The following is a 25,163-nucleotide window of genomic DNA, read 5'->3' as shown; positions in this document are numbered from 1 at the left end:
AACTTTAAAATACTAGATTAGACAAGTATCACCATTATTACTAGTAAAAATCTAGTTCTTGTTTACAGTTTGTGCTATTGTTTATGTTTAACTTAATAAATTAAATTGAATACAATTTTATGTTAAATGTTAAAAGCATCAAGGTAAGTAAATAAAGACAGAATTCCCATTGTTTGCAGGCTATTTCTCTAATTTTTAAACTTTTTTATTAATATGAAAGTAATTTGTTTAGTGAAGACTCAAAAAAATTATTATTGCTACTTATTTATAGGTCTTATGAAATAAAAATAAAAATTGTAGATGTTAGTTTCATTTATATGTTCATCACACTGCGCCTGCAGTTAAAGTTTCAAACTCACAGTGATCTAACAAACTTTTTATCAATAATTTTTCCGCAATTGACAGCAAAAACGAACATACAGTAGAAGCGTTATCTGATTGACAAGCAGCACCTACATGTGTTTAAAAGAATCTAAAATGCCAAAATGAGATGAATTTATCTGTATTTTTAGCTTTTCGCTTGTACTGTCAAAACACCTCTCAAAATGCTTTTTTGGACATTACATATTTCTACATATGTGCATTACCGTAACATATTTTATTCAAGAACATTTGAGCTGGTTTAATTAGTTAATGTTTTTAAAATAAAATCAGTTGTTCACTGTATAAAAAATATAAAATTTTTAAATATTTATATAGAATATATAATAATAAAATATTTTCTATAGAATATTGGTTATCGGCTTCAAATCTTAAGATTTATTGGTTATCGATATCGACCAAAAAATTCACATCGGTGCATCGCTAATGTTTTTATCTATTTCAGTTTTGTAATCTTTAACCTTAAACTTAAACCGAGATGTTTGGGTACTATTAAGGATAAACACTTGAATGCTTAGTTCAGAAAGCTCTTAAATCTGCTTTGTCAACTCATCTACTTTCTCGCTCTCTTCCTCTTTCTCTCCATTAATTGGATTTGAAATAAGAATGAGAAAGCCGTTTTGGGTTTTAGAGGCTTTTAGTTTCATCTTATCCCTTGAAGAACTGCTGAGGACTGAATGCTCGTGCTGCCAACAAAGCAAACAGAATTGAATCTGCTTTAATGTAATGCCCAGTGGATGTATTAGTGTCTGTTTGTGGTGCAGTGTGGTGACAGCTTTAACAGCGATTAGCGCAGGGATACAGTTCATGCCATGCAATGAGGAAATTATCTTCTAAGAAGCTGTTGTCACAGATTGGTGTGGAAAACATGATGCTTATTATTAGATTACTGGCAGTGTATTTGCTTTTTTGTGATTTTGGGTGTGTGTGTGTGTAGTTATAGGAGAGATCTACTTAAATTTATTCTTATTTTTACAGTGCATCAAGACATACAACTCAGACTGGCATGTGGTGAACTACAAATATGAGGATTATTCTGGAGACTTCCGCCAACTTCCAAAGTAAGGATTGCAAGACCACTAAAACAAGTACAAATTGAATGCAAGAATGTGCCAAGTGCAAATGACCTCTTAGAAGTACTGGGCGACTATTACATCATCAAGCTGATATATTGGCTAGAGTTCTAATAAACATTTAAATAAACGTTACAGTTTACTTTTAGTTGTTACTTTCTTGAAATTAATCATAATAATGTATTTAAAATCTGCATACTTTTCTTGCATACCAGGTCTGTTTGTCTGGTTTTAAGAAAAAAACGCATAACAATAGCTCTTAGATGTTTTCAGCAAAAGTAGATTCATTTTACTTACAAAAATGTTCAATACACCAGCAGACACAAGATGTCAACATGACGTCAGATTGATGTTGTACCACAGTGTCGTGGGGGATGTTGCATTTTTTTTGGAAATGAAAATGGGTTTGACGTCACAGCTCATCGTCAGGCTGATATCAGCGTCTAATGATGTTACGACTTGACGTTGTGTGAACGTTACCACTATAACGTCTATAAGGCGTTGGATTTTGGTTGCCATATCTCATGAATAAATGACAATATTGGACTTCAACATAACTATGGTTTAAGATGTTGTCTCGACATTAGATTGTGGTCACTTTCCAACACAATCTAAAATCAACCAAATATCAACGTCATTTAACATTGTTATTGGACGTCAACATAACGTCTTTAGACACTGGCTAGATGTCACCTGACGTCACAACCCAAATCTAACTTAATATTAACATCCCTGCTAGGATAATTCTCTAAAGCAGTGGTTCCCAAAGTGTAGGTTGGGACCCGACAGCGGGACAATGACAAGGGGTCGCTTGGTGTATTTAAAAGTCAATAAAATTTTATTAAACTACTTGAATTGCAATATTTTAACCAGTGGTTTGCAAGCTACTTGAAAAATGTAGTGAGCTAAGCTATTAGCTGCTCTACTTAAAATGTAGCTTAACTACACTAAAAGCTACCCCCTGGGAAATGTAGCAAGCTAAGCTAAAAGCTACAAGGCAAAAGTAGCTTAGCTACATCCAAGCTATTTTTGCAATTTTTATTTTGAAATCAAAGCAACTTAAATCCAAGTCAATCATATATTAGTGATCAATAAAACTGTCAATGAAACATATGAGGCATGATAGTTCAGTTAAGTTATTTACTGTTTAGAAATAACTCCTCTCCCTCAGTCATCTTTTCATCAAGCAAGTTTCGGTTGGCGACATCGCCAACCAGAGGTGGCAGTAACGCACCAAAAGTTTGTTGTCGAACACCGTAAAACAGGAAGAAGAAGAACTCCTCATTCTAGCCATCATATGGATTAACTATCACCGGCTACACACCAGCCTCACAGCTCTGTGAATGTCGGTGCCGTCACTTATTGATCCACGATCTGTAAATGTAGCTTGTGTGGACGCTACTGCGCTACTTGACTTCGCTACTGAAAAGCTATTTGATTTAGAAAGTAGCGACGCTACTGCCACGCTACTGAGAAATGTAGTTAAGCTAGTAGCGTCACTACTTGTAGCGATGCTACTGCCCAACACTGATTTTAACCATAACCCACAGAAGATAAAAATAGTAAACGTGCAAATAAAAAAACCATCAGCATATAATTTTTTTTTTTTCATATGACCGATGTGAGGGGGACGCAGTGGCGCAGTAGGTATTGTTGTCGCCTCACAGCAAGAAGTTCACAGGTTCGAGGGTGTCAGTTGGCGTTTCTGTGTGAAGTTTGCATGTTCTCTCTGTGTTCGCGTGGGTTTTCTCCGGGTGCTCCAGTGTCCCCCACAGTCTAAAGACACAGGTGAATTGGGTAGGCTAAATTTTCCGTAGTGGATGTGTGTGAATGAGTGTGTATGGATGTTTCCCAGAGATGAGTTGCAACTGGAAGCTGCGTAAAAACATATGCTGGATAAGTTGGCGGTTCGTTCCGCTGTGGTGACCCCAGATTAATAAAGGGACTAAGTCGAAAAGAAAATGAATGAATGAATGAACGATGTGTTTACGTTAAATTATTAACACGGCAATAGTGTCAGCTGCAGCAGATTGATTTTATAACTCCAGGATAAACTTTTTATGGTTAAACATCTTTATGGCAATCAAATACAATAAAAATGAATACAGGCCACAACTGAATATTGAGAATGATCTATGGTTATCAATCTCCAAAATTAAACCAAGAATAAACTTGTGCTGAAAACCACTAGTCTCATTAGGTGAGATTAATATTAAATTAAACAAATGAATAAATGACTATAAAAATGATATGGTTGTTAGACTTGCACTTTTTTGTGTTGTCAGTATGCTCGTGTTTATATTGGCCCGTTTTTGTATGAGCAACGTTTGCATATTTATAACCACCTAAGAGGAACTTGGGGGTAGCGAGTCACTGGCATTGTTATTTAAGGGGTCACAGGCTGTTGTGAACCCCTGATCTAAAGTTTTGTCTACAGGTGTACATATTTATGTTTAGCAGCAAAATTCTGTACTAACGTGGGCGTGGTATATGCGGAAAGTGCTAATTACAACAGAGTTGTACTCTCAGTGCTGGGTTGTGGCTGGAAAACATGAAGGAGTAATTGGCAGTTAATTCCTCTGTGGTGAGCCCTGATAGAGCCGAAGGAAAGTGAGTGAGTGTTATGTAATCTACATTGTGAAAAAAAAGTACAAAAAACACCCCAGTTTAGAACAGTTTCTGAGAGTGTTTGATAAAAGGCCAACATTCTCATTAAGCTTTTTTTTTCATTAGTATTTTTGTGAAGGAATAATTATATAATTTTACAGAAATCGTTCAAACACAATATTGAGAGCTAATTTCTGGTCATTTGAAGTGCACATTTGCAGATATTTCCTAAATATTAAAATGCCTTTTTGATTTTTTAAAGAAATGGGATTAAGAACACAATACAAACCCCAAGAAAATCTGGTCTAAAGGTGAAGCTACATAAATTGTTAAATTATTGACACATGAATGTGTAAAGCCTGTTCAAATAGCCCACAATAAATGTGAAAAGTTATCACATATTTAACAAACTTTTTCATTTACTACAAATTGTATGTCATTTTGCTCACATGGCTGATAATTCAATATTAATTACATTGTGTGTGGAAAGTATTCATAACGCTTCACTTTTTCAACATTTTTAATGAAATGTTTTGTTGCAAGTTTATTAAAATTAAAAAACCTGAAAAATCACATGTACATAAGTATTCACAGCCTTTGCCGTGAAGCTCTAAATTGAGCTCAGGTACATTCTGTTTCGACTAATCATTCTTGAAATGTTTCAGCAGCTTCATTGGAGTTCATCTGTGGTAAATTCAGCTGATTGGACATGATTTGAAAAGGCATACACCTGTAACGTCCCAGGGTTGACAGCGCATGTCAAAGCACAAACCAAGCATGAAGACAAAGGAATTGTCTGTAGATCTCCGAGACAGGATTGTCTGGAGGCACAAGGCAGGGGAAGGTTACAGAAAAATTTCTGCTGCTCTGAAAGTTCCACTGAGTACAGTGGCCTTCATCATCTGTTTGGAGCCACCAGGACTCTTCCTAGAGCTGGCTGGCCATCTAAGCTGAGTGATCGGCGAAGAAGGGCCTTAGTCAGGGAGGTGATCAATAACCCGATGGTCTCTCTTTCTGAGCTTCAGCATTCTTCTGTGGAGAGAGGAGAACTTTACAGAAGGACCATCTGTGCAGCAATCCACCAATCAGGCTTGTATAGTGGAATGGCCAGACGGAAGCTGCTGCCTGCCTGGAATTTGCCAAAAGGCATCTGAAGGACTCTCAGACCATAACAAACTTCTCTGGTCTGATGAGACTAAAATTTAACAATTTGGAGTGAATGCCAGGCGTTACGTTAGCAGAAAACCAGGCACCGCTCATCACCAGGCTAATACCATCCCTACAGTGAAGCATGGTGGTGGCAGCATCATGCTGTGGTTATATTTTTCAGCAGCAGGAACTGGAAAACTAGTCAGGTTAGAGGAAAAGATGAATGCAGCAATGAACAGAGACATCCTGAATGAAAACCAGCTTCAGAGTGCTCTTGACCTCAGACTTGGGTGACGGTTCATCTTCCAACAGGACAATGACCCAAAGCACACCACCAGAATATCAATGGACAATTCGGTGAATGTCCTTGAGTGGCCTAGCCAGAGCCCAAACCTAAATCCTATTGAACATGTTTGGAGAGATCTGAATATGGCTGTACACCGTTGCTTCCCATCCAACCTGATAGAGCTTGAGAGGTACTGCAAAGAGGAATGGGCAAAAATACCCAAATGACCGGTGTGTCAAGCTTGTGGCATCATATTCAAAAAGACTTGAGGCTGTAATTGCTGCCAAAGGTGCATCAACAAAATAATGTTGTAAATACTTATGTACATGGGATTTTTCAGGTTCATAATTTTATTAAATTAGCAACAATTAAAAAAAAATTTTTCATTATGGGGTATTGTGTGTAGAATTTTGAATTATTTTATCCATTTTGGAATTAGGCTGTAACATAAAAAATTTGGAAAAACTGAAGCGCTATGAATACTTTCAGGTAATGTTACAAGGTAGTGCCACAAGCCAGTCGCTGCATTGCTGATCATGATTTCGAGAATCAGTAGATCTGTTCTTCACAACAAATACAAACACACAAAGTAATCTCAGATAACCTCAACTGTCAGGATTAAAAGATGCAGGATCTCCTAAATCCCCATAGATTGTTTAAGCTATGTATGAGAGGCATTCCTTCATCATACATGAATTACTAGGTTAGGTAGATTTAATTACTTAAGATTTAAAAACAATTCAGGATAATTTTATGCTTCAAATCTCATCCAGGAGTTGTTGTCATAGCAAAAAGTCTTTAAACTTAAACATGCTCAGGATCAGGCTTATTTCATATCAGTCAAACTCATCCAGATATTTTAATACAATTCGCAAATTAGTTTGAAGAACCAAATTAGGCAGAGATCAGAAAAGATCCAGGATCTGATAATCATATTAGGTTGTTTAAGTTAAGAACAAACCCCAGGAGCCATTGTTTGATCACAGTGTGTTTATTTGTGTGCATGAAAGGGGGAGAGATGGTATTTTACTCTCTACCGTTATCAGTGTCCTCATCCTTTTCTGCCCCAGTGTTGACAGCAAGGTCTTGTCCTGAGCTAAATCGGGAAATATGCCTTTCTTCACACAACAACAACTCATCAGCAGCGCCTTTCCTATTTCCTCCCCTTTTTTCACTTCTCTTCCGCTTTCTTTTGTCATTTAGCACGCAAATACTTCACCTGTTTCAGGCCACATACTAAACAAGTGTCTGCTATCCCTTGATGTCACTTCCTCTCTTAGGTCACTGATGGATTAGTCATATCTCAGGGGTCAATAACCTGCAAATCAAATTGTGGAGATCAGGAGGAAGATAGTGTAGCATTTGGTAAAGGTTGCAGAGGAAGCATATTCTGATGGAGGCAGAGATAATGTGTGCTGTGGTTATGCAGCTTCACCATCATCATCATCATCATCATCATCATCCGTCTATACTCCTTTATAATAGTTTCACTAATGCAGTTTCCTTGAGCTGACATACTGTACAGTGCACTCGCACATGCACATGAGCTTTGCAACAGCTGTGTGAGTGATAAGTGCAACAGTGCCCTTGACTTACAGTCACATACACATAGTAAGTGCTTCAGACATAAATGACGCCTCAAATAGTTTAGCTCATTGATGGGATGTTTTTCATTTAATGTAGCAACCACATAATCATAAACTGAAAACAGTCAGAGCATTTTAGGTAATGCTAGTTACACCACTACAATTAGACTTAATATGCTATTGCGAACTTTATGTCTTGTTTTATGTCTTGTTTCTTTTACAGTAAAGTTCCTCGGCCAGAGAAGCTCGCTAGTCACGTGTTTGAGGTGGACGAGGATGCAGATAAGGAGGAGGTAAGGCACAAATACCCATTATAGTTTTCTGTGATTCCTGGAAAAAACATTTGACTTGGAAATGGGTGTTATTTAAATAGTGTGAGTACATTTAAAAAATAAAAATGCTGTTATTAATTACTCACCTTTTTTAAGTTATTAATTACTCATTAATTACTAGTTACCTGTCCTTTCAGTCCTATGAGTTCTTTATTCATCTTCTAAACACAAATTAAGATATTTTAGGGGAAATTCAAGTGCACACTGACCCTCGTTAGACAACAATAGTTCCGAGACAAATCCAGAAAAGGAACCAAAAACATTCCTTGTGACTTCAAATGATGTGTATTTTGATTGTTTACATACAAAGTTTTAATTTTCATTCACATATTTAAATTTCTGTGTTAGGGGTGCACACATTTTTTATGTAAAATTTGCCATCATTTTTGCAATGATTTTATTTTTTATATTCTATTGCTATTTTATTATATAGACACAAATGTATAAAATTAAAATGTAATAATTTAAAACTAAATCATTTAAAAAAACTGGCCATTTCTATTATTCTATTTCTGTTTTTAATTTAAAAATAGATTTTTTACTAAATTATTCATTTGTTAATAATAATTATTTATTTAATATATGAATAGTATTTTGAGGAGACGCAGTGGCGCATTAGGTAGTGCTGTCGCCTCACAGCAAGAAGGTTGCTGGGCCGCTGGTTCGAGCCTCGGCTGGATCAGTTGGTGTTTCTGTGTGGAGTTTGCATGTTTTCCCTGCGTTCGTGTGGGTTTCCTCAGGGTACTCCGGTTCCCCCCACAGTCCAAAGACATGTCCATAGTGTATGAGTGTGAATGAGTGTGTGTGGATGTTTCCCAGAGATGGGTTGCGGCTGGAAGGGCATCGGCTGCATAAAAACATGCTGGAGAAGTTGGCGATTTAATCTGTTGTGGCAACCCTGGATTAATAAAGGGATTAAGCCGAAAAGAAAATGAATGAATGAATAGTATTTAATTTAAATTTAGTAATTTATTAATTATATATATATATACAGGCCTTTTAACATATATGTCTTTTTTTGTTAGGTAGAACTGTGTGCATCTTAGCTGAAACCGTGTTTTTCAGTCATTTATGAAATGCAAGTCATATTGCAGTAGGAGTCTCATGCTCCAGACTCTCCTGAATGCACTCAAGAGTTTTGGCAGAAGCTGCTTTCTGAAGGCAGTAATGTTATAAATATAGTTTATTTTCTACACAGATGGATCGCTTCGCTTCATAAGACCACAATGTACTGTCAGGAGCATTAGATATTTTCCGTTTCGCTCACAACTATTGGTAACACTTTATTTTGATGGTCCTTTTGAGTATTAGTAGACTGTCTGCTTAATATCTGTTGATACAGACATTTCAACACACCTTTAACTGACTATAAGAAACTTTGCAAGTAAAGTGCATCCGGAAAGTATTTATAGCGCTTTACTTTTTTTAAACTTTTTTTATGTTACAGCCTTAACCTAAAATGGATTAAGTTCATTTATTAACTTCTACACACAATACCCCATTAGAGCTGCACGATTCTGGGTAAAATGAGAATCGCAATTTTTTTTGCTAAAAATAAAGATCACGATTTTCTCACGATTCTGTAGATGTAAAATAAAGGTATGGTAAAAACAAATATATGGCACAACCTCAATAATAATATTATGTGTAGGTCTACTGGTTTTTATAAATAATTCTATTCTACTTATAATAATTCTGATGTTGAATTATTATGTTTGAGATATAGGCTTGAATCTGTCATATTAGACATGTATTCACTGGTAAAATCAGACATTTGCCATTATCAGATTATATTCAACAATATATAGGCTAGAGTAGTTATACTGACATTGTAAACATTTATTTTCATGCACAACTGTGTGTTCACTATAAAAGAAAAAACATTTCAAATGCTTGCCACAATCATAACTCTAAAATGCAATATGATCATTTAAATGACGTGCACACTTTCTGTTTCATTTTGAATGCTAAGTGCTTGTTTATACTTCGCAGGCGGCTCCCAAACGATCACTCTGTGCCACAAACAATATTTTTTACAACTGTATTACCTGTTACTTGCAACATATGCAGGTTCTGTTCACTAAAGTAGACTCGCGCGCGTCTATCATTAAGTAGAGCGCGCGCGCGCCCTCTCTGTGATAACAGCTCACGGTCAGCAGCTCACGTCACGTGTGATTTCCCGGCCGTGAAAACATCATTATATTAAGACAAAATTTTTTTTTTTTTTCGGTGAAAAATACATTATAAATACAGTATGTGACTCATTCAACATTATTTGGAGCTGTCAATGTCACTTAGCAATGTATGTGAAACAATTAATTGTGAAACTATTTTTCCTTTTAATCATATATAATGTCCGGCTAAATAAAAAAAACACATTAGATGGTCTCAGTCTGCGCAAATGAACTGCACATTTTCATTTAGAGGTGAACTTTCCCTTTAGGTCCGCTGGGCTGAAAAATATCAATCCCTTGGTTGAATAAAACCTCAAATTTTCCATTACAGACATGTAAGTACATTTACATGATTCAGAGTAGTGATTAACGTAATTAGTGTGCAGCTCTAGAATTTGGTCATCTTTATTTGTTTAAACTTGCTCTGTCTAGACATTTGTTTTGCAATTACGAAAGAGCATGTGCTATTGTATCTTAACTCCAGCAGTTTCCTCGGTAGCGTAAAGGAAATGCCTTTCACCACACTACTGTACTTCCATGCCTCGTACTTCATCAGTGGATTACAACAGATGACTTCTCCTTCCCTCTGTTCTCAATGGCCGATACGCTGAATAAATAAATAATAAGGAACTCACAGCTTATTAGCAATGCGTTTGTGCGGAGCCTTTTGGGACCGCATTAGCCTTGGAGAAAGAGCAGACGCAGGACTCAGCTGTCTCCGAGCTATCTGATCCCCTGATTGAGTTTCACCTACATTTCCCAGAATTCCAGCTCCATGTCTGCCTTCCTGTCTAAGCGCTCGCTCAGGGAAGGAGTTTGTTTGTTCAGTTTGAAGGCTGCTCCCTGTAGAGATGAGGGGGGGCATGAATAATTGAGGGGGTCAGGTGAAAATGGACTTCATGTTGAAACACGGAGGAGGGCGTCGAGAGAGACTCAAATGTGGGAAACTGTTGTAGATATCGACTTTTCATTTGCATTCAGGCTTTAAGAAACAGATGAAGTCACAGTTTTGTGGGTGTATAAGGGCCTTATGTGTGTTTGTTTTTTTTCTGAAGGATGCTGCATCATTGGGTTCTCAAAGAGGGGGCGTATCTAAACACGGCTGGCTGTACAAAGCAAACATGAACAGTGCCATTAGTGTTACCATGAAGGTGAGTTGGCCATATGCACAGACAATGTGATGATGATGATGTATTTCAGAATCAGAATCAGAATAAGGTTTATTTTGTGTGTGTAGTGTGTGGAAAATAAAGTAAACAATAGAAAACTAATATACATTTATATTTATATATACATTTATGAAAATAAAACATTAGTATACTGTTATTAAAACATACAGTTGAAGTCAGAATTATTAGCCCCCCTGAATTATTAGCGGCCCTGTTTATTTTTTCCCCAATTTCTGTTTTATGGAGGGAAGATTGTTTCAGCACATTTCTAAGCATAATATTTTTAAAAACCTATTTCTAATAACTGATTTATTTTATCTTTGCCATGATGACAGTAAATAATATTTTACTTGATATTTTTCAAGACACTTCTATACAGCTTAAAGTGACATTTAAAGGCTTAACTAGGTTAATAAGGTGAACTAGGCAGGTTAGGGTAATTAGGCAAGTTATTCTATAACGATGGTTTGTTCTGTATACTATCGAGAAAAAAAAAATTAGCTTAAAGGGGATAATAATTTTGTCCCAAAAATAGTTTTTAAAAAATTCAAAACTGCTTTTATTCTGCCAAAATAAAACAAATAGGACTTTTTCTATAAGAAAAAATATTATCAGACATACTGTGAAAATTTCCTTGCTCTGTCAAATATTATTTGGGAAATATTTAAAAAAGAAAAAAAAAATCAAAAGGGGGCTAATAATTCTGACTTCAACTGTATATGTAAAGAAAACATAACATATATGAAAAAAAAAACTTCATTTATTTTTATGTATGCAATTTGACCTTGTTATGACAAGTTAAAATTAGCTGTTGTAAAAGCCAATGTTATTCCCAAAAAAATACATCATAGTAACAATTTCAGTGTTTCTACTTCAAACTTTTGTTTAATGAAAAAAATTGTGAAATCATTATGTAAAAATTATACTTATACAGTACACACTTTTTAGTAAGCTATGAATTCTTAATTCAGCAAGTGGCATTCATTCAGATAATGAAAAGTTGCAAAAATACATAATTTTACTGGAAATTCTAATTTAACGCAATTTTTTTTGTAATTCATAAAATTCAGTTTCTGAGAGAATATTGGTCACACTTTACAATAAGGTTCATTAGTTAATGTTAAGTAATGCATTTACTAACATGAACAAACAATGAACAATACATTTACTACTGTATTTGTTCATGTTAGTTAACGTTAGATAATGAAAATGCAGTTAACTCATGGTGCATTAACTAATGTTAACAAGCATTGACTTGGATGTTTCTAATGCATTAGTAAATGTTTAATTATGATTAATAAATGCTGTACATGTGTTGTTCATGATTAGTTCATGTTAGTAAATGCATTAACTAATGAACCTTATTGTAAAGTGTTACCAGAATATTAATTTCAAGTAAATCCTGCCTTATTTCAATGTATTGTTTCAGTGGACAGGAAGTGTGGCCTTACCAGCTGATCCATTTTCCCATGGTCTTTTTCCCCCCGATGTTATTTTTAGAACAGTCACCAGTTTAACATCTAAACAAAGTGTTTGCATATGCTGTTTTTTTACTCATTTGTTTTCTGTATTCTCTCATTCCCTCCCAATTTTGTTTCCCTGTAGTCTTTTAAGAGAAGATATTTCCACTTAACCCAACTGGGGGATGGATCGTACAATTTGAACTTCTACAAGGATGAGAAAATATCCAAAGAACCCAAAGGAACCATCTTCCTGGACTCCTGCATGGGTGTCATCCAGGTAACTTGCAGTACAACAGATATATTTGTAACAGTATGTACTGAATGCATTTAAGGCAAGGCAAGTTTATTTATAAAGCACATTTCATACACAGTGGCAATTCAAAGTGCTTTACATAAACAGGAATAAAAGAGAAGTATAAGGAAATTAAAATAAATAATGAAAAATTATTAACACATTAAAACAGATTAAATGTGTTAAAACAGGTTATAAAAGAATGGAAAAGAAAAGAAAGACACAATAGTGCGATCTGTTGGATGTAGCACAGTGCTTATTCAGCAGGTACAGCTAAACAGATGTGTTTTCAGTCTTGACCTGAATGTGCCTAATGTTGGAGCACATCTGATCGTTTTTGGAAGCTGATATAAGCTGGTATACATATTATATACAGCATACTGTATATTGACTGTGATCAGCATCTTAAATTCTTCATGCAAATGAACAACACATTTGTTTCGCTATAAAATTAAAACTTTAAGTGTTGGAGCAACCAAGTCGACACAGCGGCTCAGTGGTTAGCACTGTCAGCATGTGAGAGATCTGAGGATGGCAACATCAACAGCTTGAGGTGTCAAGACATTTTTGCTGCCCATTACATTACAAACCACAGTATTCTTCAGCAGGATAGCGCTCCTTCTCATACTTCAGCCTTCACATTAAAGTTCTTAAAAGCAAAGAACGTCAAGGATTGAATAGCCTAGTCACCAGACATGAACATTATTGAGCATGTCTTGGGTCCAAATCCAAAGAATCTTAATGAACTCTGCGAGTCCTGCAAGAACGCTTTCTTCGCCATTCCAGATGATTTTATTAATAAGTTATTTGAGTCACTGCAGAGATGTATGGATGCAGTCCTCCAAGCTCATGGGAGTCATACACAACATTAGTTCTGTTTTCACTGCACCATGACTTTATATTCTATACTGTACATTATTTCTGTTAAGTGACATGACTTTTGTCTAAGCAAAGTCAGACCTTTCTTTTGTAATTAAATAATAGAACATTAAGGCATGATCATATTTTATTTTGCTAAAATAAGCGTAATCTAGAGGCCTTTGCCTTTTATAAAAGCCCCTTCTGATACCAAATGATCCACTAGAAGTCAAGTTATTATTTGCTGTTTTTAAAACTTGGATAGGCAACAAGACTTTTGTCATGTAGTCTATATTTATTTGTACCTTTGAAAGGTAAATAAGACAAAAGGGATTTTTTTTTCTAAAAGTTTTATCACCGTGACATGTTTTGTCATGTACTGAATTAAGATCTACTGTTTATTTTGAAATTTGAGGCATCAAATCAGATTGATATTATTCCCTGTGATAATCAACATCGTTTGACTAATTTGATAGACAGAGCTTAAGTTGTTTGACCCCAGGAACAATCTTTTAAAGTTCACAAGGGCATCTGAAGAATAAATGCTTTGTTTTGTGTATTTACTCCAGCACAAAGCAGTTTACACAAGGAGCTCAGATCTCTAATAACATCCTCATGAGTCTCTTCCTTTGTCTCGACCAAGAGGGGATATCAATGTTTGGAAGGTCAGTTCCTCAGATGGGGCTACTTTAGGGCGGTGGAGAAAGGGAACAATAAAAAAAGAGAGAAAGGGAAATATGAAGTCCAGTCTACTGTAATTCACGCTTGATTTCTCTCAGGGTCAAATATTTCCACGTTCTCCTGTGGTGCTCAGTGTGAGAGTGCAAATCTGATCACATTCCTCAATTCAGCAGCCCTCCTGAAAGAATAAAGTAGTCCTTTTTGGTATGCGCAGCCTGTTTTGTCTGTTTTCAACATCTGTCTTTTGACATTTGGTCTGTTTTCCACATTTCAAGACAAAAGAGAAGTTATTTCTAGTACCAAAACCTAAACATTTCAACAGGTGCACATGCGAAAGAGCCAGATATTCCTCAGCAGTCGTCTGGGAATAAATGACTTTCAGATTTCTTCTGGATGAATTTGCTTTTTTCCAGAGTCACTTCTGGTGTAAAGTTGTCATTTAATTAATCAAATGTAAAATAATTCACAAGTCTTCGGCACTTTTGCATTCTCATTGAGGAATAAAAGTCACAAGATGTCTAACGTCTCAATTGTTCTTCTAGATTTGCAATGATAATAAATGGAGATCAAGTCAAATTGGACTTCTCAGACTCTCCTGTGTCTTTGATTATTTTCCCAGACTAAATAAACCACTATTCTACGCAAATTAACTACAAAAAAGAGTGGCTAGTAAAACAAAGATTATTAAAGTATCTTTTACAAAAATATTAACTTTGTTTTGCCATATTAAGTATTTAATATTGGACATTTTGTTGCATTTTGGCATTTTGAAATATCGAAGTTCTCCATTTGCTTTAAGTTTTGCAGAGATAATCAAAATTTCAAAAGGAGCTAAACGAAAAATGTTTGCATTTTATTTGCACATTACTGACTTTACATTTACAGCTACATTCTTATGTAAAATCAATAAAAACTTATTAAAGTATTGGTATAGAATTGGTAGTATTAGAAGTAGGCATGGGACTATAATTGTTCTTTTTTTTAATAAAAATTCAAGGTTTTAAAACCAACGTTTTCTGTAATACCAGATAAACCAATGAATTAAACGGATAACACGTGGACATAAAAGTTTCATTCTTTGCTTAGTAGCACACTATATTCTCCATCCCAGTTTGCACTATTAATCCATACAAATAATGCATAATGCACATTAGCATTTTTGATAATAATAAGCACAATTAAAGATCTACTATACATTGTTTACATCTGTTCATTACTCCACAATCAGTATTATATATATATATATATATATATATATATATATATATATATATATATATATATATATATATATATATATATATATATATAATAACAATAACAATAATAATAATAATAATAATAATGATAATAATTCTTTATAGTGATATAGCACTTTTCTAGGCACTCAAAGCGCTTTACACATAGGGGGGAATCTCCTTATCCACCAGCAGTGTGCAGCATCCACCTGGATGACGCGACAGCAGCCATTTTGCACCAGACCGCACACCACACACCAGCTGATTGGTAGAGAGGAGACAGAGTGATGAATCCAATTATGATATGGGGAGGGTTAGGAGGCCATGATGGACAGAGGCCAGTGGGCAGATTTGGCCAGGATGCCGGCATTAAACCCCTACTCTTTTTCGAAGGACATCCTGGAATTTTTAATGACCACAGAGAGTCAAAGGCGTTATAAATCTTATCACTGTACTCTGATTTTGTTTTTCCAGCACTTTTGATAATAACTGAAAAAGCAGAATTCAATCATTAACAATTTTAGGACAACTCCAAAAGCAAACATCACTTTCAAGTGGCTTGAGCACAGTTGTGTTGCAGCAGTGTGTGAATATAACCAGCATCTAATGGTAAAAATGAATTCATTCTATATTTTTATAATCACACTTTATAAACATAGTCTGCAGAAACACTTTGATTGACATTCATAGTAGTGGGAAAGTCCTACTCTTTAGTGATGATCTCTCTCTATTTCTCAAATTAGCATAAACAGCCCTAAGTGAGAAGCAGCAGTCCGCCATTAGAGTTTTCACAACATAGCTGCTGAAGAAAATGTCAGTGTTATAGATGTTGAGATTTAGGATGCACAAATTAACACTGTAGTCTCCATAGAATAGCTTGTTCTGAGCCACTTCTTTTTTAACAGAGATAACGTTAGCTGACACATATGCATTTGTAGCTCAGCCCTCTTTTGAAAAGAGGGCAGGAAGCACAATGTCTTTTGAATTTAAAGTAAAATAAGCACAATATCAATCTATGCCTAACAGGGGGCAGTTTCAAGATTATTTGTGGGGTACTTTAAGCTGAAAATTAACATACACACTTAAATACACCAACTTATTTTACAACTTGTAAAAAGAGACATAGGTCCCCTTTAAATGTCTTTTTCTCTGTGTCCATGTGTGCAGAACAGTAAGGTGCGGCGTTTCGCTTTTGAGCTGAAGATGCAGGATAAAAGCACTTATCTTCTAGCTGCAGACAGTGAAGGAGAGATGGATGACTGGATCAGCACCCTCAACAAGATCCTCCACAGCAGCTTTGAACTTGCCATGCAGGAAAGAAGAAATGGAGAGTTGCATGATGGTGTGTATGTGAACCAGCAAGAGAGTGTCTGTGTGTCTGATGTCATGTATGTTCGCTGATACAGGTGGAATCTGTTGACTGAACAATAATACAAGATTGTTGACACAGTTTGAGAGCACAGACATGTGTTTGCAGAGCCAGCCGGTGTGGTCACGTCTCATATATGTGTATATGTTCTTTGAAGAGACCACCCACTCACTTTAAGCGTCTTTTAATAGATAGATCCATATACCCAGGACTTGTGAAGTGACGCACACGTAGCCATACGCAAACAGTAACACTTAACACCTCTTAAACCCTTTGGATTTCACACTGCAGAGGAGGTTGGGAGTCTTTATTTACATTTGATGAATTTCAAAGGAGACAGCACATTCCTTTCTTCCCGCCTCGTATAAAACAACAAACACCTGCCGGCCAATAAGAGCTCAGAACCAAATGTTACTAATTACTTGTGGAGCTTGCTAAGGCAAGCATGACTGCTGCCATTAGTCATATTCAGGGCTTGGGATTTGTACAAACTTCTGACCCTAATTATTAAAGAATGGTGGCTAACAAATCATGAATGATACACAAACCATACAGATTGCTGAAGATAAATTTTTTGTTACCTCACATCGATTTATGCAATAAAATATGTGAAAATCCAACATATCGAAGGAGAAACCTGAGTTGAATCTTGTGGTCAGAATGTCCCTAACAACTATTTACAGACTTTAGCAAACCCTTTGAAGACATATATGTTTTGAGCACCAATGTTGATTGGTTTGCTTTAAAATATTAATTTGATACTTGGCTTATAATGGTGTAAAGGGATAGTCAGCACAAAAGAAGATATTTTGAACAAAGCTGGTTGCTGCTGTCACGGCCGGTGGGTGGAAAAGGGGCGAGGACTCAAATACAGACTAAGAATGGGTTTATTAATTATAAAATAAAACAAAAGGCAACAAATACTACCCCGAGGGGAAAACATAACTAAAACACAAAAAGACAAAAAACTGGACTGGGCAGGATGGCAGGGATCAGAGGTTCGTTCTTCATACTTGGATTACTCAATTAGCTGGATTTGGTTATTTATGATTTGACACAATCCAGGATCATTTCGTTCTTCAAAACTCTTCAGCGAGTTGTTGTCATAGCAACAGGTCTGGAAGCTCAAACTTGCTCGGGAGCAGACTTATTTCTTATCTTAGAGTCTTATCAAGCAAAGGTAATACTGAAAGCATATATATATATATATATGTGTGTGTGTGTGTGTGTGTGTGTGTGTAACATTTGTTTTTTAAATAAAAAGTCTTATAATGTAAATAACTTATAAAAACTTCCCATAATGTAAATAAGTTGTCATTTAATAAGAATATGTCAATAAGTCAGTTTTGACAAAAATGTCAGATAGAAATTTGCTCACATTAATAATTGAATACTAATCAGATGATGTCATTACGCTGCTGTTTTGTTAGCCAATCGTTGCATTGCTGATCAGGATTACGAGGATTGATAGATCTGTCTTTCACAATGCATGCAGCGATCTCAGATCAGTTCATCCAGACATTTTAATCTGATTCACGAACTTATTTGAAGAACCAAATTAGCCAGAGATCAGTTATCAAGATTAAAGGATCCAGGATCTGTCAAATCATCTTTGAACATTTAAGCAAGGTATGAAGAACGGACCCTAGGACTTAAACAAGAATAGACAGGATAAAGGTGTGTGACTAACAGGCACTGAGCAGCAGACAAGAGGAGACTATAATGCCGCAGTCACACTAGAGATTGAGCTTACGAAATTCTGTTGTATGGCGCTCCAAAAATGGGCGAAATTAAACAAGATGATTGGACATTTAAATGAGCGAGCGATTGATCCATATTTCAAAATTCTGTCCAGAGAGGTCATGTTTTTATTCACGATTGGTCTCACGCAGTCAAGTGATGCAATTTCACGGGTCAGAGTCCACCAAGCTTGAACTTTTTAACGCAGTGAACTGCGAAACTTGTCGCACAAGCTTGCGTTTCTGGTCTGACGCATTCGCGTGCGTATGAATGGAAGTCTATGTTGAGAAAAGTGCAGTGTGACCGCAGCTTAAAGAGAAAGAATTAACAAACAAACTGTTAAACTGAATAAACTAATTATGGGTTTACTAGGAGAATGGGACTAGACAATAGACAGGAGAGCATATGACACAAAGAAAAACACAAGCCATGTGCTTACGTAAAACCGGACTAGAACATGCACCCAATGAGAAAACTCATTAACCTCGTGTTCACTTAAAACACTAAAGCATGTGGGACATGTAAAAATTAACCACATGCTAAACACAACACCAACAGAAGACTGAACAGAAGACACGAGCACACAACAAATAAAGCACTGACCGTGCACTCACATGCGACATGCATGATCCAATCCCACCGCCAACTAAAACCAACTAGACTGGTTGAAAACACCATGCTGTGAACAAAACAACAAACACACCAGGACGAGACCACGCATCTAGAGCAAGGATCACGCATAAAGTGGTAGCGCACACGATCCAAGGGCAGCCAAGACGGCGCTCGTACAAAGACAAAAGACACACAATGACAGAAAATAAGTGCTCGACCCGAGAAAACTCGAGCTAAGCATAACAAACAAGACATGACAGGACTAGTGTCTGGACTTCACATCCAGAAACAAGAATTAACAAGACCAAAGTGGCAAAATCCTGACAGCTGAGACCATAGTTTGACCATAAAAATGACAATGTGTACTTCTTTTGTGTTCAACAGAAGAAAGAAACTCAAATAGGTTTTGCGAAGGGTGTGTAAATGTTGGCTGAAATTGTATTGTTGCGTGAACAATCCCTTTTAAAAATCCCTATTGAAAAAAATGATGGGAAACTAACTTCTTGAACCAGCGTTGCTTAAAAAGTTGGCGACCACTAATGTGCACTAACAACCCAGAATGCATTCACCCACACTGATATAAAAAAATTTATTCATGATAAAAATGTACGGCTTTAATGTTTGGGCAACCAGTATTTAGTGTTTGTTTTAATCAGTTATCACTGTTATTTGAGCGTTTGCTACAGGCGCTCGCTGCATGTTGATTTGTAGACATTGAGACTAATGTCTGTGTGCTGTACCACTGCTTTGCTGGTTTTGTGTGTTTCAATCCAGCATGTGTGTTTTCTCTCACACAGATGATGAGATGGGCAAGACAGACATCTCTCCAGGGAACTTTCAGGATAGCTTCCAGGTATTGTGAACACGCAGACACACATATAGACACATATGATCTCCTGATTAGTTGATTACACAAACAATCATCTACAGTTTCACAGGCTGAATGTGTGTGTGTGTGTGTGTGTGTGTGTGTGTGTGTGTGTGTGTGTGTGTGTGTGTGTGTGTGTGTGTGTGTGTGTGTGTGTGTGTGTGTGTGTGTTTGAAAGTGAGCACTGGTTTATGGCTCTTGTGTCTTGACTGTAGTATGATCTCAATGCTGGCGTCCTCACTGTCTGCCCTCTCTCTACACATCCACAGATTTTCCACCCAGCCTTAGTCCTCTCGGCTAATGTTTTCCAATCTTTCCACAATGAACCACCCACACTTTGGAAACACACACACATTCGCACTCTCTTTCTCATCACATCTCTCTCTCTTGCTCTTTAGTCTCCTGTCCTCCTTCTCTCTCCCCCTTGGAATCAATCGTCTAGGCGCCTCTCCTCTCTTATCTTTGAATATTTTCTCACATGTCCCCTCGCGGTTTAGTTATCTTAAATCTTTAACTTATCATTATATTTATTCATTTGGCAGACACTTTTATTTGAAGTGACGTACAAATGAGGGCAGTTTAATTTAAAGCACAGGTCATTAAAATGTTTTATAATTTTATGACTGTTCTTTTTTTACCGTAAAAAAAATGGTTAAACATTTTTAAAACTATATAATTGCAAATTGGTGGCATGGTGGCTCACAGAAAGAAAATTACTTGGGTACACATGGGTTTCCTCCAGGTGCTCTGGATTCCCCCACAGTCCATAGACATGTGGTACAGGTGAATTATGAAGAAGGAATTCATTATATGAAGGAAAATGAATAAATTAATAATTGCAAATTAGAATTAAATGCCAAGTCAGGTTCATTTTTTCCTCATGATAAATAAAATTATAAGATTTATGTAAAAATTACATATGTAACAATAGGGAGGCCTGTGATTAATCTACACCAGGGGTCACCAAACTTGTTCCCGGAGGGCCAGTGTCCTGCAGAGTTTAGCTCCAACCCTAATCAAACACACCTAAACAAGCTAATCAAGGTCATAGTAGATATACTTGAAACACCCAGGCAGGTGTGTTGAGGCAAGTTGGAGCTAAACCCTGCAGGGACAACAGCCCTCCAGGACCAAGATTGGTGACCCCTGATCTAAACAGTAGTTTACTGTAAAGGAATTTACACTCACAACTGCTCTTTTTAAAGAAAATGACTGTAAACATGTTTACCATATACTGTATTGGTTGTATTGAACAGAAATGTACTGTTAACAAACAGCAGTTCTCAACTGTAAAATGTTAAAGTTATCAAAAAGCATCTGTCGCTAGAACACCATTTGAGGTCAGAGGAGTGAGGTTTACCTGCATAGCTATTCGCTAGCTGGCCTCCATTACACTCATACCCCTAAACCCCACTTTCATCCCAGACAAGCCCCTACATGTAACCCATCGGTCATACTGCACCCAACCCTGTCTAAGCTGGGATCGAACCGGCGATTTTTTGTATGGGAGTCGGTTGCACTAACAACTAAAGACCATGGCCTCTATCATCTGTCGCTAGAACACCTTTTGAGATCAGAGGAGTGAGGTTTACCTGCATAGCACTTCACTAGCCGGCCATGTTTGAGTTGCATGTGGTTTAAGCACGGTGTACAGCAGATATGAGGGAAAAATCAAGCGAGCAAGCATGAGTTTATTAAACACATTCTATTATGGTTTATACAAGTCTTGATTCTGTTTAAGGGTGTGTACTAGCATATGTTCTCATGATCTGGTGGTTCTAAAAAAACATTTATTATTGTCATAGAATTAAGTTATTATAATAACTTTCTTCCCAGAATGCCACTAACGGCTCGACAAGTACCAGGACTGATGAAAGCCCGCCTTCTAAAAAATTAAATGTGTTGTGATTGGTTAGCTTTCCCTGTGTTTGTGATTGGCAATTAGCTTAGATGGCAAAGTATTGCATCACGTCAATTGAGGACAGCATTAGCAAATTGTTAATCACAAATTCAGAATTTTCCGAAAATCCCATGCAGAAGGTCGCCGGTTTGATCGCAGCTCGGAGTGGTTTGGGTGGTGTACACAGAGTGGTTTGGGTGGACCGTCGGGGTTACATTGTTGCCGCGATCCGGAAGGGACTGAGGTATTGGGGGTGTTGTAGCGGAGGCCAGCTAGTGAAGTGCAGGTAAACCTCACTTCTCTGACAGACGCTAGAGGCCATGTTCTTTAGCCTCCTTGTTAGAGCAACCGACTCCCATGCGGAAGGTCGCCGATTTGATCCCAGCTCAGAGGGGTTTGGGTGGTGTTGGACCGCAGGGGTAACATTGTTTCCACAACCCAGAAGGGAGTGAGGTTTAGGTGGGTGAGTGTAGCAGAGGCCAGCTTGTGAAGTGCAGGTAAACCTCACTCCTCTGACAGATGCTGGAGGCCATGGTCTTTAGCCTCCTTGTTAGAACAACTGACTCCCATGCGGAAGGTTGCCGGTTCAATTGCAGCTCAGAGGGGTTTGGGTGGTGTAGGACCGTCGGGATTACATTGGTGCCGTGACCCGGATGGGAATGAGGTTTAGGGGATGAGTGTAGCGGAGACCAGCTAGTGAAGTACAGTGCTAATAAACCTCACACCTGACAGAAGTTGGAGGCCATGCAATTTAGCCTCCTTGGTAGAGCAACTGACTTTCATGCGGAAAGTTGCTGGTTCGATCCAAGCTCAGAGCGGGTTGCGTGGTGTAGGACCGTCTGGGTTACATATGCACATTTGGTAAGAAAATTACACACTTACCAAAGCAAAGATGATTTGTTTATCTATACATGCACACGCAGATGTTGCCAGTGACAACTGACACTTTTTACATGTTTTATATTAGTTAATACATTATACTGATTCTTTTTACAATCCTACAAGATTTTTATTTGCATAAAAACATTTCACTTTGGATGATACTTGTGTTTTGAGCGTCATTTGCACATCCTGTCTTACATTTTGCATTATTAAGGTTAATAATTAGACTTAGCGATTAATCGATAATTCATTAAAACAACAATCGATCATGGATTGCATCATGTAAACTTACATGCCTAATAACTACATGTATTTTGTTTTATAAATAACTCACCCTAACTTAAAAAAATTATACATACAAACCCAAATCAGAAAGTTGGGACAGTACGGGAAACGCAAATAAAAAAAGAAAGCAGTGATTTCTAAATTTATATTGACCTGTATTTCATTGCAGACAATACAGCAAACATTATTTAATGTGTTCCTCGTAACTTTAACTTTCCTTAAACTTTAACTATTTACTTAAAAGACGATTAGGGACGGAAGACACCGAGTGATGAAGTGTTCCAGATGTAATTTTGTCCCATTGTTCCTGCAAAGTCTTAAAGTGGGCAATCGATAAAAGTCTTCGTTGTCACATTTTTGGCTTCAAAATGCAAAAACTGTACAAAAGCACACACATCCCTCTTAACTGGGTGCTCAGCCAAAAAACGCAAAAGGTGCAAATTAAATATTCATTAAATGCAGCAACAGCAAAGCTATAAAAATACAAATTTATTAAATTAAAAAAGCTGACTCAAAGCGTGTAACGTTTTGAGCCACACAGTCTGATGAAGAGCCGTGTGGCTCGAAATGTTACACGCTTTGTGTCAGCTTTTTTAATTTAATAAATTTGTATTTTTGGAGCTTTGGTGTTGCTGCCTTTGATGAATATTTAATGTGCTTCAAAATGCACCACACATTCTCTGTTGGAGACAGGTCGGGACTGCAGGCAGGCCAGTCAAATGCCTGTATCCTCATCCTCCGCAGACAGGACTTTGCAATGTCTGCTGAATGTGGTTAAGCATTGTTTTATTGAAATATGCATGAGCGTTTGTTTGATGTTTTACTACAAATCAGAACAAAATAGTCATTTTCTCATGCATAATGCTGGAACAGGACATCAACATTGATAATTAGCAACTGGCATCCTGTTTATTTCTTTTCAGAGTGCAAGAGATATCGAGTCCAAGATGAGGAGTGAGACTCGTCTGAAACTCTTCACTTTAGATCCTGACACACAGGTAAGCCACAGCTCTAATAATAAACAGTCCATTAAATCACATGATGAGCTGCTGGTTTGGAGCTCTTTGCGTGTTTGTTTTGGCCTGTAGAGACTGGATTTGTCTGGCATTGAACCTGACGTGAAGCAGTTCGAGGAGAAGTTTGGAAAGAGAGTTTTGGTTTGCTGCAACGATCTGTCCTTCAACCTTCAAAGCTGTGTTGCAGAGAATGAGGAGGGACCTACTACTAATGTAAGATTCACACACACAGCGCTTCTGTGGTTTTAAAGCTCTTTTCTTTGGCTGGGCGTTACTGTCAGTGATGAGGGATGTGCTGTGGGAACCAGCCAAACTTCATGGGAAAGAGGGAGAATTGTGTATAGATTTAATGCTCAGCCCCCTATACCATTGTGAAATTCAGAATGCTTTTATAAAGTGTACTTTTTACGGAAGTAATATACATTAAAACACACTTAAGGGTGAATTACATGTAATGTTTTGAACACATTATTTAAAATGTTTCATAGTTTACAGCAAGACCAGTTATTACTCTTTAATTCACTTATGTTTTATTATAATACATCTTTATGTGTACTTCCATACTTGCTGCTATTATATTTACAATAGTGTACTGCTTAATGTACAGATAGGCAATTAATGTGCACTAAAATATACTTTAAATGATTGTTAACATTAGTTACATTTGAAATAAATGTCATATTTTTGAAACATAAATGCATTATATTTGCAGTTGACTTCAAATATATAATAGTTTTTTATTAAATGCAGTTAGTTTACCTTAAGATTGATGTTTTTTACCTGCTTAAGTATGACTTTAATTCAGTTTTACTGTCTACAGTATGTACTTTGCTTAACAACTTGTACTGCCTCTGAAATATGATTAAAGTGCACTTTCATAATAAATTTGTGTTGTAGTTGAAAAATAACTTAAGAAGTAGGAAAAAAACATACTATGGATGTCAGTGGGAACCAGTTTTCAGCATTCTTCAAAAATTTTTCTTTTATGTTAAACCAAAAAGAAACTTTAGAGCTACTTTTTAAATATTTCCCAAATGATGTTTAACAGAGCAAGGACATTTTCACAGTATGTCACCAATGGCTTGCATGGTTCGGGATCTGTAAAGCTACGCATCGATGGATTTGCTCTTCAGTGTTTGGACTCTCAATAGTGATTATTAACCACACTGAACTGAGCTAAACTGAACTGAACTTAAACTGAA

General features: G+C 36.7%; 1 protein-coding gene across 11 annotated transcripts in view; it reads left to right on the top strand.

Annotated features, from left to right (window-relative positions):
* Positions 1-25,163, top strand: part of dock9b (dedicator of cytokinesis 9b) — a 189,208-nt gene that overhangs the window by 80,012 nt on the left and 84,033 nt on the right. For all 11 annotated transcript variants that reach the window (XM_073953768.1, XM_073953764.1, XM_068221915.2 and 8 more), the window contains exons 4-11: positions 1,360-1,442; positions 7,306-7,375; positions 10,644-10,739; positions 12,363-12,497; positions 16,457-16,631; positions 19,808-19,863; positions 23,869-23,943; positions 24,034-24,174. In XM_073953768.1, coding sequence (XP_073809869.1) covers positions 1,360-1,442; positions 7,306-7,375; positions 10,644-10,739; positions 12,363-12,497; positions 16,457-16,631; positions 19,808-19,863; positions 23,869-23,943; positions 24,034-24,174 — 831 coding nt within the window. The remainder of the gene's footprint in view (positions 1-1,359; positions 1,443-7,305; positions 7,376-10,643; positions 10,740-12,362; positions 12,498-16,456; positions 16,632-19,807; positions 19,864-23,868; positions 23,944-24,033; positions 24,175-25,163) is intronic.

The sequence above is a fragment of the Danio rerio genome, chromosome 6, assembly GCF_049306965.1.
Source record: "Danio rerio strain Tuebingen ecotype United States chromosome 6, GRCz12tu, whole genome shotgun sequence".
NCBI lineage: Eukaryota > Metazoa > Chordata > Actinopteri > Cypriniformes > Danionidae > Danio > Danio rerio.
Note: the sequence above shows the minus strand (reverse complement) of the source record. Positions and strands in the feature narration are given on the sequence as shown.